This window comes from Miscanthus floridulus, chromosome 5 (genome assembly GCF_019320115.1).
Source record: "Miscanthus floridulus cultivar M001 chromosome 5, ASM1932011v1, whole genome shotgun sequence".
Taxonomy (NCBI): Eukaryota; Viridiplantae; Streptophyta; class Magnoliopsida; order Poales; family Poaceae; genus Miscanthus; species Miscanthus floridulus.
The window spans coordinates 95,301,854-95,320,406 of NC_089584.1; the positions used below are offsets into that span (position 1 = coordinate 95,301,854).

The 18,553-nt window shown below is 44.0% G+C and overlaps 1 protein-coding gene across 5 annotated transcripts; it reads right to left on the minus strand.

Moving 5' to 3' along the window:
• Nucleotides 1–867: 867 nt before the first annotated feature.
• On the minus strand, nt 868–5,133 carry LOC136450270 (splicing factor U2af small subunit B-like). Of its 5 annotated transcripts, XM_066450653.1 has the most exons (3): nt 2,642–5,133; nt 2,396–2,514; nt 868–2,123 (listed from the first exon to the last, which is right to left on the minus strand). In XM_066450653.1, the coding sequence occupies exon 3, from the start codon at nt 2,091–2,093 to the stop codon at nt 1,230–1,232; it is 864 nt and encodes a 287-aa protein (XP_066306750.1). In that variant the 5' UTR covers nt 2,094–2,123; nt 2,396–2,514; nt 2,642–5,133; the 3' UTR covers nt 868–1,229. The 5 variants fall into 5 exon arrangements, with proteins under 5 accessions (XP_066306750.1, XP_066306751.1, XP_066306749.1 ...); XM_066450654.1 differs by lacking the exon at nt 2,396–2,514 and having other exon boundaries at nt 4,945–5,133; XM_066450652.1 differs by having other exon boundaries at nt 868–2,854; nt 4,945–5,133.
• Nucleotides 5,134–18,553: the final 13,420 nt, after the last annotated feature.

The following is an 18,553-nucleotide window of genomic DNA, read 5'->3' on the forward strand; positions in this document are numbered from 1 at the left end:
TTCACACTATACTCAGGCCCCAAGTTTGGTGCTACACCTCGTTCTCACGAAATGTTTGTTGGCAAAAAAGAATACTTGGCGACCATCCAATAGGACTGTCTATTTGCTTGCTTGGGTGTTTTGGAGCTCATAGGTTTGGATTGGGTCTATTTACTTTGTCCAAATCCAATTTTTGTAAGCTTCTAAATATATTTTCATGAGCTCTAAATATTTGATTTGGGTTTGTCATGTCCCAATCTATCTCTAGGATTTTTTCAGTAACTTTTTTTTTATGCTTATAGACATTTTCTATGGTTTAGTAGCCTTATCAGGTACTTCCTTTATTCTAAGTTAAATGACATTTTAGCTTTTCTAGATACGTAATTTTTGCTATGCACTTAAAAATGCACTATGTATAGATATATGGTAAAATCGATGTATCTTAAAAAGCGAGAAAGTCTTATAATTTGAAAACGGAGAAAGTATTTACAAGATTTTTTTAACTAGAAAAGGACAAAACCTCCTTAAAACCAAATTCAACACAGGGCAATGAGATGATTTGAACGGTTTTAAGAATTTAGGCGGTACTCGTCTACGTTCGACAAGAAAATTCCAACTACGACTAATGTTCAGCAAGGTAAAATAAACTTTTTCCATTAGCATATATAGCTTCTAATAAATTGCAAGTGATGTTAGTACAACGCAGCTGAGATCATAAATCTGGCACGATAAATTTAAGTAACAAGGCGTAATACGAGGGATAACCTCCCACACAGGACAATCTTTTCTTCAGAGCCTCGAATACTGAATCCTGACCATCACAGAGGAAGAAAATCAATGCAGCCGCGACCTCAGAGGTGGCCGCACAGGCAAAGCACAGTAGAAACGAAAACAAAGGCGTGCCAGACCGCCAGTGCACCCCAGCCAGGAATGATCATTGATCCATTAGAATCAGGCAGCCATCAGTCAAACACGGTGGCATGCCAAACATTTGGCATAAAACAAAAGGGCCGAGCAAATGCAATACACAACAGACTGACAAAACGTTACAGAACACAAATGACAGTTTCACAAGTTTCATGCAGCAAAATAAATTAGAATCCATGCCCTAGAGATCACTGAACTCAAAAGGCAATCCTGATAAAATAGTAAGTTCCCAGGCACAGCTTAGAACGGAACCAGCAAACTGCCTGACAACCTTAACAGATAATGCCTACCTTGCCCACCTTAGAGGAGCACACCAATGACGCTTACCCTTGGTTTTCCTCCCTTTCACGGTTCCACTGCTCAATCTTAGCCCTGCGCTCCTCACTGCTCTCCCTGACAGGGCTCCTCGCCCGCCTGGGAGGGGGGCTGCCACCCCTGCGCCTCCCTCCATCGTCATACCTTTCATGCCTACTGCCTCCACCCCTGCGCCCACCACCACCACCATGGTAATCATCACGGCCACGGCCTCCGCCATCACCGGCGCCACGGTAATCATCTCGGTCCCGGCGCTCTCTCCTGTGATGTGGACTAGGGCTACGGCTCCTTCCCCTGTATGGCCTCCTGTAATGCCCAAACATTTTTTTCCTCAGATCCCTACCGATCTTCTTCACATGCATGAAATTGCAATATCCACCGCGATTGCAGCTGTTCTCCTCATATTGCCGGCAGGTCGCTTCACGGAAATCAGTCACAGGGGAGAAGTCAACAACAATTGGTCGGCCAGAGTAAAAACGGCCCTGAAGGGCTATATGAGCAGCAGCTGCCTGATCTTCCTCCCTGAACTGGACATAGACATTACCAATCATGTGATCAGCAAGGTTATCGCAGACATTGAGATTCTCAATCTCACCAAACTTGCTTAGTTCCTCATAGATATCCTCGTAAAAATCTTCAAAATGTTCCTGCATCTTGTGGGGATCAATTGGCTGGCCTTGAGCATCAACCCCAGGGGTGATCATGTCAGGGCGCTGATACATGTTAACGAGGACAAGAGTTGGTGATATGGTTGGCCTGTTATGGAGACGTGAGCAACGATCTCCATGACGACAGGCCCCAATCTTGAAGTAAAATGGGCAGTTGACCCTATCTTTCTCTGTACCAAATATTGAAGCCAAGTGTTCCGCCATGATTCGAAATCAGTCCAACTGACTAGAAACCTGCAAAGAAAGTATTATAGATCATTAATACCTCTCTAAATTGAGAGGACTGCTTCCAGATACACGAAAGCCCCCATAATTTAATTGGTGAACCACAAGAAATTTAGAGTTAAGAGTATTGATGGACAATGCGGTTACACAATATCAGCATCCAGAATATTACCAAACTTGATGCACTGTATTCGTTTTACAACTATGTAGATGCACTGTATTTGTTTATTTGTTTTACAATATTCCCAAAACATTAGCAATTTAGCATACAGCATATTTACCCATTTGAACATTGAGGTTAACTGCTCAAAAGGCAGCAGCTACTACTGCAGTCCCAAGACATAGCAGACCTCAAGTTCTTGCAAAACAACACTAGCCAAACCTCTTCTTATGACCTAAGCTGCACACTAACTCAAATTGTTAATATCAGAATGACGAGAGTATATAAGTAAATGACACAGGAGAATATAATATTTCTCCAGAGCAAAGCATTATCGGATATCTGCAGTCTATTAGCCTAAACTCACTCCTTCAAATAGTTAACACCAAAGGTACAACCCCTGCAACTGCAAAAAGACGGTATACTGATAGTCCCCCACTAAGTGTTTATTGTCCCTGTTCCTGCAACTGCAACGAGACCAACAAGACAAAAAGAAAGAAAAGAAAAGAAAAGATAGAAAGAGCAACTTTTCGCCTTGCAAAAGAGCAGCTCCTTCTCAGGCAGGCCTTGTTATATCCATCTGGCAAAGAATTTTATTTCAGCCATTTTAAAACCCTAATCTGCACACCGTTTAAGATCATTAAAATATATATAATCAAGTAAACAACCAAGGAAAGAAATAAAGCATATTACTGCTTAGAATACTAATGTAAAAATAAAACAGCACTTTAAAAATGTGTGTAAGTAAATTAAAGTACATGGTTGTTGTACAAAAATATAACCATGATACAAGATATGACCTAGAATCCTGCTAGGTGCTCACTAAAGCAGTATTCTAAAATGCACAAGGCACTAGGTGAGCTGCACCTAACCCCCTAATCGCTAATTAGGCAGGTAAAGAAGTGTTGGAATCATATCTCTGAGGCAGTCAGCCATAAGCAAGAGCTGCTGATTGCAAGATGCTAGCACAGTTATGAAACAAACTAAGTGATAGCTTCAACGATAAGTTTTGTTCATAAAAAACATACAACCTTGGTTTATGAAACATCAATGGCTGATGGTCAATGCTATCGACATCAAAATTAGTTTCCCTGATGCTGGTTAATATGGTTGATTGGCAGCAGTATGGTGCAGCAGACTTGTACAGGCAAATCGGATAGGAGAAAACAAGCTATTACTTCCAAGATGAACAGAAATAGGCTGACAGACCGGTAACAGGCAAGATACATTACACCTTAGGTCCTGTTTGGTAGCTTTGTAACTTTATTCACCAGTAATTAGCTTCCAATTGTAATACCCCGTATTTTCTTTCATCGGTAAAATGTCCATTTGGGTAAATGCCTGGCCTCAGACAAGCTTCTTCCACGGAGCTTCACACAGCTACAGTCCATAGGTCGCACAGTTCGCTCGTCATCTACATGACTACATCTCGCATCACATGGATGGCTACGGCCATCGAGCCCTCAAGCCAGCCTAGTTTAGTCAAATCCACTCTGCCTAAATCGATCTTGAGGCCGCATATCTGCGGCCTCAATATTCTGTGGACCGAGCCTCGAGGTGGTGGACGAGCCATGAAGGCTTGAACTTGCAGAGGGCGGTCGGGCTTGCGGCAGCTGGGCGAAAGGAGATGGCAGCGCGGCGTCATTGCTTCCTGTCGGCAGATGAGGACGGCAGCTGGGCTCCCGACACTACATCCGAGGCAGAAGTCGACAACACCTGGACTTCGCTGCTTGGAACCCGAGCCGGCGAGCACTCCACCGTGATGCGATAGACAAGGACGACCGTTGCTCTCTGCTCCTCATGGCGCACAGTTCACGGAATGGAGGGAGCGGCCTGGCCAGGGAAGGAGATGGCCGGCAGGAAGAGGCGGGGAGGGCGTCCAGTGGCGGAGGCGCGATTCCAAACCCACGAGAAGATCTGGGGCTATGGTGCGGAGTCGGAGTTTGAGTCCGACATTCGTCGGATTAAAATTTCCGCCTGAGAAGGAGGATGCAAGCTGCGGCATCGCGGTAGAACTCCGCTACTGATCGATGCGCTTGGCCCCAACCGCCGCCGCGGAGACGAAGCGGGCGGATCGGATGAAGCGTACGCAGAGACGAAGCGCCGCGAAGACGAAGCACACGACCCCGTGATAGTTGTCATATATTTTTCCAGACCCAGGGAGGAGATTATTTTTATCCGATTGTTTTGGCTAAAACCGATTGTAAAATTATTGTGCTAACTGGTCATCCAAACAACAAACTCTAGATTGGATTGGAAAAACTTTAGGGCCTGTAATTTACAAGGGTTTTGGACTGAATACCGGACTTCCAAACAGGCCCTTAGGATTTATTTACAGCAAAAGGTAGATCTTCAAATAAGCTTCTCACTCAACAAAGTAAGCTATTTCCCGATCATTATCCCCCAGTCAAGCCAGCGATGTAAATCAATACACTTGCCCCCTTGTGGCCTTGGTTAAGGTTTGAACACAAACACAGCAGGCGCGGCCCAGTAAAGGACATGGGTGTATACATACACTACACCAGATAATTTTTTGAAACATAATCGAATTAGTAGGCATAATACATGTATACTCCTGTAATTAGATCAGATCCGAATACAAATAGGTTAAGCTAGGGTTTGGATGCTCTGTTTCGCATAGCAGGAAGGGAAGAGAAGGGGTGGGCGTACTCGTCGCCGGCGAAGGGCCCGAAGAAGACCTGGTGGAGGGACGTGAGCACCTGGCGTAGGGCGGCGGCGGCGGCGGCGGTCGTCCAGTCGTCGACACGAGAGAGAACTTCGCACGCGGGGGAAACGGGGGAAGAAGAGGGGTTCCAAGAAAAGGTCGGAAGGGGCTGCTTCTTTCTCGAAATTCATATGGGCCTCAAGGCGGACCTGGGTGCTGTTTTGGTTCTGATCCATCATCATGTCTAGGGCTCTAGGCCCAGGCGCAGCTCTTCTTTCTCCATGACAGAGTATGAGTGGAGTGGACCACCGTGTGATTCAGTTCGTGTGTAATCAACCGAATATGCTCAGCACGTCATTTACAGCCTCGCATGATGCAAGATGAATTCCACCAGCAGATTAAATTCTTCAGCTGAAGTTATCTAAATTATTCTGCCTTGGTTCACTGAGATAGTTTCTTATCAGCATCCCCAGCTGATTCAGCTATTTCCATATGATGCTTTGACCCCATTGAAAATATTGCGAAGATTTGGTAGGCGTGAACATGCTGATACCATAGACCTAAACCCATCGGAAGTACGGAAAACAGTAGGATTCTTTTTGTCGAACCTCAAAAGATTTTTTGTTTCTCGAAGGTATGATATGATATATCTGAGCCCCTCTTTTTTCCAACCAAAATGACGACTGATCAGTCTGCTACTCTGCTTTCTTAAACGTCTTTGCTGTGCAATAATGTTTATCTATTGGTTCATTCACCACACTTTGTAACAAGAGATATTTCTCACCATCCATTACTTCTTGTGCCTTGTCGAAGAATATGCAAGCGCACCGTCCTTGTGTAAGCATATAACAGACTCAAAGAGAGTTAAAAGCAGAAGAACAGTACAAGAGGCTTTTACTGACATAATACTTGGGTTCATGATATTAGGGAAGGAGTCCTGGAGTAGAGGACCAACACCCTTTGGTTAGTTACCTCCTGCATCGGGTCGCCATTTCTCCATGGGGTCCATAGAATTTCAGCCATGGAAGGAAATATGAAGACTTGGGCTCCACCTCGCTGTAGAGGACCAACACCCTTTTGTTAGATACCTTCTGCATCGGTGCTGGACTGCTGGACTGCTGACCATTTAACTCGGAGAGGACTTGAGCACCCTAAGAAATGCCCGAGAGGAGAATGTGCAGCACCTTCACAAATCACACTACATGTGTGTCCTCAAGTTTGGCATTGAGTTCTGTCCCAGGTTGGTCTGCAGCAACAAACTCCACAACCAGTTGGCTACAAATTCATTGAATAGTGGCGACAGACTCTGCACTAAATGAAAACCAGTACTCCCTCCGCATATAAGGCATGCACGTATTTCAAAATTCAAACTTTTTATCTTTGACTAGCAATTAGCCTAATTATATCAAAAGTTTTTATTACAAGAGCAGTTACATTAGATTCGAGGGGAGCTCATCTAATGTCAGTGCTATTTTGCAGGACATTGGGATCAAGTCAGTGTATGCAAAAAGGGCGGCTTTCGAAGCATTTGTCCATATGATTTTGTTGGTAGGTCGCTAATCGAAGTTATTTCTAATTTTTTGCATTCTTCTCTCACTTTCTTTCCTGGAGAACTGGACCTTTCCGTAACGGGCTTGTACGAGTCTTCTTGGACTTCTCTTTTCTTCTTATAGAGCAAGTCCAACAATTGTCGTAACAACAAGCGCGTCAGAAGCTTCTCTTAGCTGGAGGGAAGAGAGAGCTGAGCTTGTGGCTCAATTCGTTGATCAGCTCGGGAATGCCAAGAGCGTGAATGCAAGTGCTGGCCTATCAAAAGAGGAGTGAGGAAGGCAGTATTACACATGGATTGAGAGTAAGAAAATATGTGTTAGAATGAGTGATGAATTAAGCAGTTGTACAAACAAGCACTTACCTCAACTACTCCCTCCGTTCCAAATTATAAGTCGTTTTGAGCGGTAGAGTCTTACCGCCTGTGATCGGAACGTCCCGGGTTCGAGTCACGGTCTCCTCGCATTGCACAGGCGAGGATAAGGCTTGCCACTGACACCCTTCCCCAGACGCCACACAGAGCGGGAGCTCTCTACACTGAGTACGTCCTTTTTTATCTATTTTGCTATGTATCTATATATAACATGTCTAGATATATATTAAAATCTAAGTACTAAAAAAAATCAAAGCGAGTTATATTGTGGTGCAGGTCTCTTGCGAACGCAAACATGAAGATAATAATATCCCTACAGACCTTGTGCTGATCCCAATTGATCTAGCGTCAGCGAGGTCGACATGATGCGTCGTCTATTGCATCACTCGAAACGATCTAGTCACACCTAAACTTGTTGCTTTCAACGCCCAATCACACGACAAGTACACTGCTCGTTTTCATGAGGGTAGGAACTAGCTAGGAATATTCTGTGATCTCACCGATTGAAAACAACAAATACTACTTGATCTTTATCTACTGGGCTTCTGACGACGCATAGCATTCTCAGGTACTACATAAATGCTTTCATTTCTGCTCTACCATTGATTCACCTCTGTACTTGGAGCCTTGGACTACTCCTAGGCGATTACATGCACGTGCCTAATAGAACAGGCCAGCAGCAGTTGGTGAACCATCACGAGACTGTTTATTGGTTGATTTCTGGGTTGATAAGCTCGGCTGGTACTGGTTTATTGTGAGAGAAAAACACTGTTGTCTGACTGATAAGGCATGATGGAAACCAACAAGCGAACAGGCTCATGTAAACAATGGTAGGAAAAAGAAGAACGCTGTAGCTTCCTCTGTAGGCTGTAGGCTGTAGGCTTCCAGAATACATCGAGTGAACTGTTCAACACTACCGTTTCCGTTTGGCCTTGCATATGGATGACGTAGCGGGCACGAGAACCTTCAACTTCAGTGACGCTGTGTCGCGTACACCACTGGTTCAGTGACAACTGACAACACGTATGTTAGAACAAATGACACGCGTTAGGTTCTGACTTCGGAGTGCCGATCAAAATGTTAATTAACAAAGCTAAAAGGACGTCATTGAGTCCTATTTGGTGGCAAATTTGGCTGCATAGTCACGGAATAGTCTTTGCGTGAGCATGTTCGATTGACTGGTTTGTATCGTTGCTGGTTCGTTTATGTGAGAGAGAAGTACTGCTGGCTGGTTCACATAAATAGTATCCATGTGAGGGGGCTGGCCAGCCAGCCCAGCCAGCCAGCCCCAGCCGATCACGCCTAAATTGTCAAGCCTGCTGACATGCAGTGTAAATGTGTGATCTCCGCTAGGCTTTTCAATGTTAGTTCAAACTTTTTTCCCCCGTCGACTACACCGCCATCTCCTTTGTGAGATTGTTTACCTTATATTGCAGCATTGTTCTCACTGAATTTCAATTCTACGTCATCTGTGCTCGGAGCAGGAGTGCATTCGTTCTGAAACTCTAGTGAAACGATCTGACAAATATATTAGCTGCTCTGATTCAATTCGTACTCCATCATACGGATATGGATATCTATCAAATCCCCTGCTCCATAACACCTGGCCATGCTCGGTCACGTCACACAATTTTGAGCTGTGATTTGTTAAACAAAGTAAGTCATAGTCATTATATCATCAGCAGATTACGTCCCCGTGCCATTCAATTATAAGAGTATCCACTTGTCATTTCATTCTCTGAACGGGTAGCGGATGCATCCGAAACTAGCCTTGTCGTTCCGTTTTGCCTGACAGTGCATCAAGCATATTTCCTCTTTCCATCTACCTAAAGCTCCCTTTTAGGTAAAAAAAGAGCTTACTTTTTTAAGTTCAAACCAAAAATATCAGAAGCAAAGTGATCAGGCAACTTATGTTACGATCGATTCACCTACCACTACCACCTACCAGGGTGTTGTGATTCAGAGGAAAAGACTAGGTGTTGAGTCAATTCAACACATCAGGTGCAGTCTGTCACGTACACACACGTCTGAGCTTCTAGAGGGAGTTCAGAAGAGCGGCAATCGTGCATGGTTTACGTCCCCAGCTTCTAGTAGTTTAGATTTACATTGACATTTCTCTGTGTCGTCTGTGGATGGAAACCTGCACTATTCGATCGGTTGCTGTCTTTTTCTCCTTGTATGTGTCCCCGTTCCTCTGTGTCATTCGTTTACTCGTGCTTCTCACGTTGAAGCTGCCTTAGTATGACTTGAATAATAACCCAACGTGAGCTCATCATGATATCTCCAGTGACGAATCAAGAGCGTGACAGCATGGTAAATTGGTAATCTCGCTAGCTAGCTTTAAATTGTCACTCTTCCTGACAGCATAGTAGCTTACTTCCGTACTTGTCACTTGCGATGCTTCTTCTTTTCCCCAATTTAAGCACCGTAATTAAGCGCTAGCTAATGCGTCGTCAAATCCGCTTTATATATACAGCTAGTGACACACACGCACACGGATGCATGCGCGCATCGTGTTACCTGCATGCGTTAACCATGTGCGTTAGTGCTAAGCCTGTATGTTAAGTTAGGACAAGAGGGGGCTTAAAGTACAAGCCGCTGGGCGCTGCCCATGTGGGGGTTCAAGCTACGTGGCACAACGGGAATCACATTCGACCGGACACATGACCACCAATAACATGCATGATTTATGTGTCATGTGTGTAGGGCACAGCCCTACAGGAGTGTTATGCATGGGTTCAGTGAACGAAGCCTGAGGCCGCGTTTAGTTCGGGCACCGAATCGGCGCCGTCGGATTACTGTAGCGTTTTGTTTTTATTTGGTAATAATTGTTCCATCGTTGACTAATTAGGCTCAAAACGTTCGTCTCGTAAAGTACAACCAAATTGTGCAATTAGTTTTTGATTTCGTCAACATATAGTACTCTATGCATGTACCGCAAGTTTAATGTGATGGGGAATCTTCTTTTTGCATAGTGCCAAATTCTGAAATTTGGGGCAACTAAACATGGCCTGAGGTGCAGGCCAAGAAGGTGCTGCTCCGGAAGTGGAAGCCGTGGGGCCAGGGATCGCCGCCAGAAGCTCCAGACGTCTTCATCGCTGATCGGTTTCGCGAAACATTCGCGGAACCTTTGTCTTCGGCCAAACGCGAAGCGATGAAGGAGCTATTCCCCTCCAAGCGTCGGGGCCGTCCACGGGCTGGTCCTGAAGCGCCCAAGCGTGCCAAGTCCCAGGCCACTTCCTCCTAGCGAAAGCGCAGAGCAAGCTCTTCGGTCACACTATTAGTTTCTTAGTTAATCACAACGACGCGCTTTCTATCGTTTAGCGGTGCCTTTTGTTAGTGTTCTACCCATCACTAATGGCACCTCGTTGTGATGTGATGTTGGGCCGATAGAAATAACAGGACCTTAGCCTTAAATCTAGCGGGTACTACCTTTTCTATTCGGATAAAAGATCCTAGAACAGGAACAATGGCGAGGAGCTAGAGAGAGAGGGGTGCGGCTGTGAGACGTCATCGACTGTCGGAGGGCTTAGCGGAGGAGCTGGAGCTGTCCATAGCGATGTCGGTATTGCTGTAGAGTCCGATGGTGCGGTCCAGCAGTGGCGCGGTGTCCCAGCGGTGAAGTTCGGTGACGCAGTCTGGTGGCAGCGAGGCAGTGGAGCTTCCCGTCACTGGCTGCGCACCCTCTAGATCGGATTAGGGTTATGTCGGTGGAGCGACTGTGGCTGCTCACGACGAACCTTGTGAAGAGAGCCGCCGACCCTCACCTCTCTTTATAGCGTAGTGTGACGAAAGCCCACCAACCATGTAGGGTTGGACGCCCCTGATCAGGGCGTGAGGTCAAGGCTCAACTCGGCCGTTGGTCCGAGTTGGAAAGATCACCACTAACAATCTCCCCCTTGATCTCACCTTATTACTTAAACTTAACCTATTTACTTTATCTTGTTCCTATTCCATCACAGATCAGTGCATAGAGCGTACCTCATCGTCATGGTCAGTCGCCGTTAGATTAAACAGCTACAATGTACTTTTCTGTTTTGAAACAGATTCTCAACTAGGCACTTATTGTCCAGGAATCATAGGCTTTCCTTTAAATCCATGTCGGCTAGGTGTTCTCTGAACACATTGGGTGGTAAGCCTTTTGTAAGCGGATCCGCGAGCATCTTTTCTGTTCTTATATGTTCAAGACTAATTATATGATCCCAGACTTTATCTTTCACAACATAATACTCTATGTTAATGTGTTTGGCAGCACCACTTGACTTGTTGTTGTGAGCATAACACACTGCTGGATTATTATCACAGTATAACTTAAGTGGTTTATGTATGTCGTCTACCACTTTCAACCCGGGCATGAATTTCTTCAATCAATTCACCTGCCCTGTGGCCTCATAACATGCTTCAAACTCGGCATACATTGTGGACGATGTAGTGACAGTTTGCTTTGAAATTTTCCACGACATAGCTCCTCCTGCGAGAGTGAATATATATCCTGACGTGGACTTTCTATCATCTTCCGTATAATCAGAATCTGTATACCCCTCTAAGTGCAGGGAATCATATCTTCTGTACATTAGCATGAGACCATTCGTACCTTGCAGGTAACGCAAAACTTTCTTTACTAATTTCAAGTGTTCTATTCCTGGATTACTCTGATATCTGCCAAGTAACCCGGTAACAAATGCTAAGTCAGGGCGAGTACACACTTGAGCATACCGTAAACTTCCGACAACTGAACTATATGTAACCGTTTTCATTTGATCGATCTCATATTGGTTCCTGGGACATTGAAATTCTCCATATCTATCGCCCTTGACTATGGGAGTAGGTGAAGACTTATAATTTTGCATACTGTATTTCTTTAGAATTTTTTCTAAGTATGCCTTTTGTGATAATCCTAAAACCCCTTTTCTCTATCTCGGTGAATCTTTATTCCTAGGATGAACTGTCGATGTTTCACCACCGATAGCCTACCATGGGGGTCCCCGGGGCAGTATTGTTCGGGCTTCAGCGTATGCAGAACTCGACGGTAAACGCAAGAGACAGTCGATTTATCCTGGTTCAGGCCCTCGATCGTAGATCGAGTAATAACCCTATATCTAGTCGGCGTTAGCCTTTTGCGTTGGATTGATTGTCAAGTGTTATGTTATACAATTGCTCTCCCTCCCTTAGGAGCCCTACCCTCCTTTATATAGTTAGGATTACTGAATAGTATTACTACTAAGATTACATGGGAAGAATCCTAGTTGGACTAGATCTTCTCCCTCTCTTGTAGGGTATCCTATGGGTCCCACATCGACAAGCCCCCGAGCACTTCATGGTTGAGCTCTGAAAGTCTCGCTTTGCTCCTTCAAGTCTTGTTGAGTAGAAACAAATGTCATCCGAGTGCTTTTTGGAGTGAAACCTTGTAGCGCTCCTTGGGACCTTTGAGTGGTGAGTGCTTTTTGAAGAAAAAGTACATCCATCTGGTTGTAGCCCCCGAGCCTCTTGCTATTTGGAACAAGGAGCTGGAGGATCTTGTCTTGAAGTTGCTCTGTTTGTTCGTTGAAGTTTTATCCAAAAGAACTCAAAAATGGCTCGTTCCGGGTTCTTTTTATCGTAATGTCTTGAAGTGGTCTACGTTGAGGAAGTCTTTTGGTGACGTGCGCTTTTTCAAAGAAAAAGTGCACTCACTGAGTATAGCCCCCGAGCCTCTTGCTATTTGGAACAAAAAGTTGGAGGGTCTTGAATCTTTATGTTGTTTGAAAATTTGTGTTGTGAAGTAGTCCCTGAGAGTTGGATTATGTCATCATCTGAGTAGTTTTGCGGCATCTTTCTGAAGCAGCCCTTTGGATTAAACCATCATCCGAGTAGTTTCGCAGCATGCAGCTTCCGAGCGTATATCCTTGTTGTTTTGTTCAGGAAGAACTCGGACGCGAGGTCTTGGCGTATTCTTCGATAGTCTGCTGTTGTCAGATGCAGTTGTATGGTGGTAGTTGAGTGTAAATGCCTTCTGTTCACGGGTTATACTGTGCTGGTATATTCTTCCGAATATGCCCGTTTTCGAGTATTGTTCCTTCTCGCCTGAGTCATCCATTATTGAGTCTTGTCTTTTTACTGTGTCCTTTGTTAGTCTTATTTCGTTGGTACTCCTAGTCCATGTGCGCCGCTCCTTTGATCTATAAATACTATCCCGGAGTGCTTGTTTTCATCCATTGGACATTCTGTTGAAACCTTCATGGTCATAAACATGGTAGTTTGTGAAATAGAGCAGCCCCCGGGCATATTTTGTAGTTCCTGTGTGTCTTGTCGTAGCTGGAGGAAGTCTTGTGATAGGGATTAGAGGTAGGCTAATCCTGCAACAGCATTGTGCCAGGATGTACGTGGCAGTAGTTGGAGGAAGTTTTGTGATGTGGGCTTTGTTCCTTCATCTGGCAGTTCTGAGTTGATCCTCGTCGCCTGTCTTGAGACTATCCGGTGCAGATCAACACCATATCCAGCATCACATCGGTCTTGGGTAGACAGATGCCCGCCGACCTTCTCTGCTCCATGTTGTCTTGCCGTGCTGCCGATTTCCGCCTTGGGTGCACTGCGTCCGTCCTTTGAAGAAAACAGTGTAGCCGATGGCGGTTTGTCCTTCCAAGTAGCAATTTGGGACACGTAGTCGTTCCAGAGCCTAGTCGTGTCCGTGTTCCTCTTTGCTACTTTGCTTTTCATGGTGCCAAGTTCGTTGGGTCTTGTAAGATTTGTAATCTTCTATTTTTGAAGTTGCTTGTAATGGAACGAATCTTGTCTTCTGAGTTGTCCTTTACTTTTCTGCTGTGATCCCTGTCATTCATGAGATTACCGAGTTCTTTCCTTAATAACCGGGTTCTTTTGTTCCTTGCGAGGTAGTCCTTTCTTTCTTCTTGGTTTGACGAGTTGTTCTTGTAGCGATCTGATAACCCTGCCGTGGTGCTGGACGGATAAGTCTGAAATCTGCTCGTTGGTTTGTACCGTTGCGTGGATTTCTGCCCTCTGTCGTTTTAGCTGTCGATGTTTCACCACCGATAGCCAGCCACGGGGGTCCCCGGGGCAGTATTGTTTGGGCTTCAGCGTATGTAGAACTCGACGGTAAACGCAAGAGACAGTCGATTTATCCTGGTTCAGGCCCTCGATCGTAGATCGTGTAATAACCCTATGTCCAGTCGGCGTTAGCCTTTTACGTTGGATTGATTGTCAAGTGTTATGTTGTACCATTGCTCTCTCTCTCTCTTAGGAACCCTGCCCTCCTTTATATAGTCAGGAGGCCAGAGTCCTAGTCAGTTTATAATGAGATTTCCTAGTAGGATTACTGAATAGTATTACTACTAAGATTACATGGGAAGAATCCTAGTTGGACTAGATCTTCTCCCTCTCTTGCAGGGTATCCTGTGGGTCCCGCATCGACAAGCCCCCGAGCACTTCATGGTTGAGCTCTAAAAGTCTCGTTTTGCTCCTTCAAGTCTTGTTGAGTAGGAACAAATATCATCCGAGTGCTTTCTGGAGTGAAACCTTATAGCGCTCCTTGGGACCTTTGAGTGGTGAGTGCTTTTTGAAGAAAAAGTACATCCATCTGGTTGTGTTTCACCACTGATAGCCTACCATGGGGGTCCCCAAGGTAGTATTGTTCGGGCTTCAGCGTATGCAGAACTCGACGATAAACGTAAGAGACAGTCGATTTATCCTGATTCAGGCCCTCGATCGTAGATCGAATAATAACCCTACGTCCCGTCGGTGTTAGCCTTTTGTGTTGGATTGATTGTCAAGTGTTATGTTGTACAATTGCTCTCCCTCTCTTAGGAGCCCTTCCCTCCTTTATATAGTCAGGAGGCCAGAGTCCTAGTCAGTTTACAATGAAATTTCCTAGTAGGATTACTAAATAGTATTACTACTAAGATTACATGGGAAAAATCCTAGTTGGACTAGATCTTCTCCCTCTCTTGCAGGGTATCCTATGGGTCCCACATCGACACGAACGAAGCTTCACTGAGATCCTTCATATCAAACTTTGAGGACAAGAACTTCTTTGTTTCTAGTAGTAGATTAATATCACTGCTAGCGAGCAAGATTTCATCCACATACAAGACTAGAAAAATATATTTCCTATTCTTGAACTTTGCATAAACGCAATTGTCATCTATATTTTCTTAAAACCCAAACTTTCTTATTGTACTATCAAACTTCAAATATCATTGTCTTGAAGCTTGTTTTAATCCGTAAATAGATTTCTTCAGGTGGCATCCCATACATTGTTTTCCTTCCACAACAAAACCTTTCGGTTATGCCATGTAAATATTTTCCTCTAGATCCCCATTTAGGAACGTCGTCTTTACATCCATCTAATGTAATTCTAAATCGTAATGTGCTACAAGCACCATTATGATTCTAAAAGAATCCTTATATGAGACTGGAGAAAATATCTCATTGTAATCTATGTCTTCTCTTTGCGTGAAACCTTTTGCCACAAGTCACGCTTTGAATCTTTCTATATTCCCTTTGGAGTCATGTTTGGTTTTATAGATCCATTTACAACCTACTGTCTTGGCTCCTTTAGGAATTGTTTCTAAGTCCCAAACATCATTGGTTTTCATTGATTTCATTTCATTTTCCATGGCTTCAAGCCACTTTGATGAGTGAGCGTTTCTCATGGCTTCTTCAAATGAGGTGGGATCACCCTCCATTTGAAATTCCTCACAATCATAAAATTCATAGTCTTCAGAAATGGCTGATCTCCTGACTCTTTGAGACCTTCTATGGGCCTCGTTAGATGACGCTTGTTCTATATGAGGCTGTTGTTGCTCCTCCTCATGTGTGACAACGGGTTCTATGGGATCCTGAAGGACATGTTCTTCATGTTCATTCATTGTTGCCATAGGAGAACTAACAACAAGTGTTGTTACTTCAGTGTCTTACATTGTTGGTACAACAACAACAGGTAGCGTGAAGAATGGCTCCTGAACCATAGGAGTGGGCATGTATACTCGCTTCTCTTCAAAACTAATTTCTCAGGCTACCATGCTCCCCCTGATCATATCATCCTCCAAGAAGACAGCATGGCTTATTTCTACAAACTTCGTTTGTCTGTTAGGGCAATAAAAGCGATAACCTTTTGACTTTTCTGGATAGCCAATGAAATGGCAACTGACTGTCTTGGAGTCTAGCTTACATATGTTTGGGTTAAATACTTTTGCCTCAGCTAGATAACCCCACACACGTAAATAGTTAAGTGAGGGTTCTTTTCTTGTCCATAACTTATACGGTGTTTTGGGCACCGACTTACTTGGCACTCAATTAAGAATATGAATGACGGTTTTCAACGCCTCCATCCATAAACTTATCGGTAAAGAAGAGTAACTTATCATGCTTCTCACCATATCCATTAAGGTACGATTGCGTCTTTCAGCTACTCTATTCTGTTGAGGCTCGCCCGGTGTAGAATACTGGTCTACTATGCTATTTTCCTGTAAGAACCTTGCAAAAGGTATATGAACTTGGCCATATGGGGTGTGTCGACCGTAGTACTCTACCCCACGGTCGGACCTTACTACCTTAATCTTTAAGTTGTGCTGATTTTCTACTTCAGCCTTGAATATCTTAAATTTATCCAATGCTTCTGATCTTTCCTTAATTAGATAAATATAGTCAGAACGAGAATAGTCATATGTGAATGTTATAAATGAATCATAACCATCCACACTCTTCATAGGAAAAGGACCACAGATGTCTGTGTGAACTATTTCTAAAATTCATGCGCTTCGTTTGGCATCTTTCTTTATTTTCTTAACATACTTTACTTTTATGCAATCAATGCATTGCTCTAAATCTAAAAATTCTAAAGGCGGAAGTATTAATTTTTTAACCAATCGCTCTATTCTCCCCCTTGAAATATGGCATAAACGACAGTGCCATAATTTCAAAGATACATCATGCACTCTCTTCCGCTTATTTGTTGCATTCATAGATGAGGAATCATTCTCATTCTCAGTGCTCACATCATTCACATTCTCAGAAAGTGATAATAAATAAAGTTTATCTTGTCGGAAGACAAGACCAACACACTTATTATTAATCACAATCCAACATTTGACATTACCAAAATGGCAATCATATCCATCATCGTCTAATCTTGAAACACTTATCAAGTTTCTACGCAAAGAGGGTACATAAAGAATATATGAAAGCTGCAGTCTAAAACCATCATCTAATTCTAGAGATAGATCTCCAATGGCTTCAACTTCAGCTTCAACTCCGTTTGTAACTTTAATTCTTCTTTCTCCTCTTTGTAGGGTCCTTCTCATACGGAATCCCCGTAATGAATTTGCAACATAAACAGTTGCACCTGAATCAATCCACCAAGTAGATTTTGCATAACTTAAATACAAGGATTCATTTATGAATGTAATGAAATCCCCACCTCTCTTCAGAAGGCTCTTTAGGAAGTCTAGACAGTCCCTTTGGTAGTGTCCATGCTTCTTGCACCATTTACACTAATCCTTCTCAACTTGAGCATTGTTGTTCTTTGGATGATGGTCATTCTGAGGGGCTTTCCCTTGAGCTTTGGCATTCTTATTGAAGTTCTTCTTGTTGTTGTTCTTCATAAGGTTAGCAGAGTCACCCTATAAGGATTTCAACCTCTACTCTTCTTGAACACACATTGCGATGAGCTTCTCAATGTCCCACTTATCGGGCTGCATGTTGTAGTTAACAATAAAAGTTTCATACTCTTTCGGCAAGGAAGCAAAAACCAAATGAATCAGGAACTCATCTTTGAGCCCCAAATCCATTGGCTTGAGTTGGATGCCATGTTGCTCATCTTTGAAAGCTCTAGTTTAGTTTTGGTGAATTGATGAACCCTAAGTACAAACCTAGTTTATCAAAGTGATCATAAGATAGGTAGCACATTCTAAGTGGTGAAGCAAATAAAGATCATGACATGATGATGGTGATGCCATGGTGATGATCGAGTACTTGGACTTGAAAAGAAGAAAGAGAAAAACAAAAGGCTCAAGGCAAAGGTATAAGTAGTAGGAGCCTTTTCGGTTTAGTGATTGAGACACTTAGCGAGTGTGATCACATTTAGGTTCGATAGCCGTAATATTAAGAGGGGTGAAACTCGTATCGAAATGCGGTTATCAAAGTGCCACTAGATGCTCTAACTCATTGCATATGCATTTAGAATCTAGTGGAGTGCTAACACCCCTAAAAATGTTTGTGAAAGATATGCTAACACACATGCACAAAGGTGATACACATTGTGTTTAGCACTTGTGAGCAAGGGTAAGAAACTTCACCGGCGGAGTGTCCGCCCATAGAGTGTGGACAGTCCAATGGTGCCACCAACACACTGTACAAAAAAGATAAGGTTTCATAGAGTGCTCCGGACGTTGGCCTCAACTAGACCGGTGCGTCTGGTCAGAGGAAGTAGTGAAGACGCTGGCGTCGATCTTATACTGGATGCTGGGTCACTTCATGACCAGATGCTGGCGGGTGCGTCCGGTCCTGCTGACGTGGCAGCGCACAGAGGAGATAGTGAGTGACCGGACACTGGGTGAGTCCGGTCGGGCATGACCGGACGCGTTCGGTCACGAGTGGAGGCTTACTGGAAATGACCGAACGCTGGGGTCCTACGTCCATTCATGATCCAACTAACACGTCCGGTCATACCTGGAACCTTACTGGAAGTGACCGGACGC

Bases quoted from the DNA above. Each gene is read 5' to 3' on its own strand.
- LOC136450270 (XM_066450654.1), bottom strand. From the start codon at position 2,093: ATGGCGGAACACTTGGCTTCAATATTTGGTACAGAGAAAGATAGGGTC.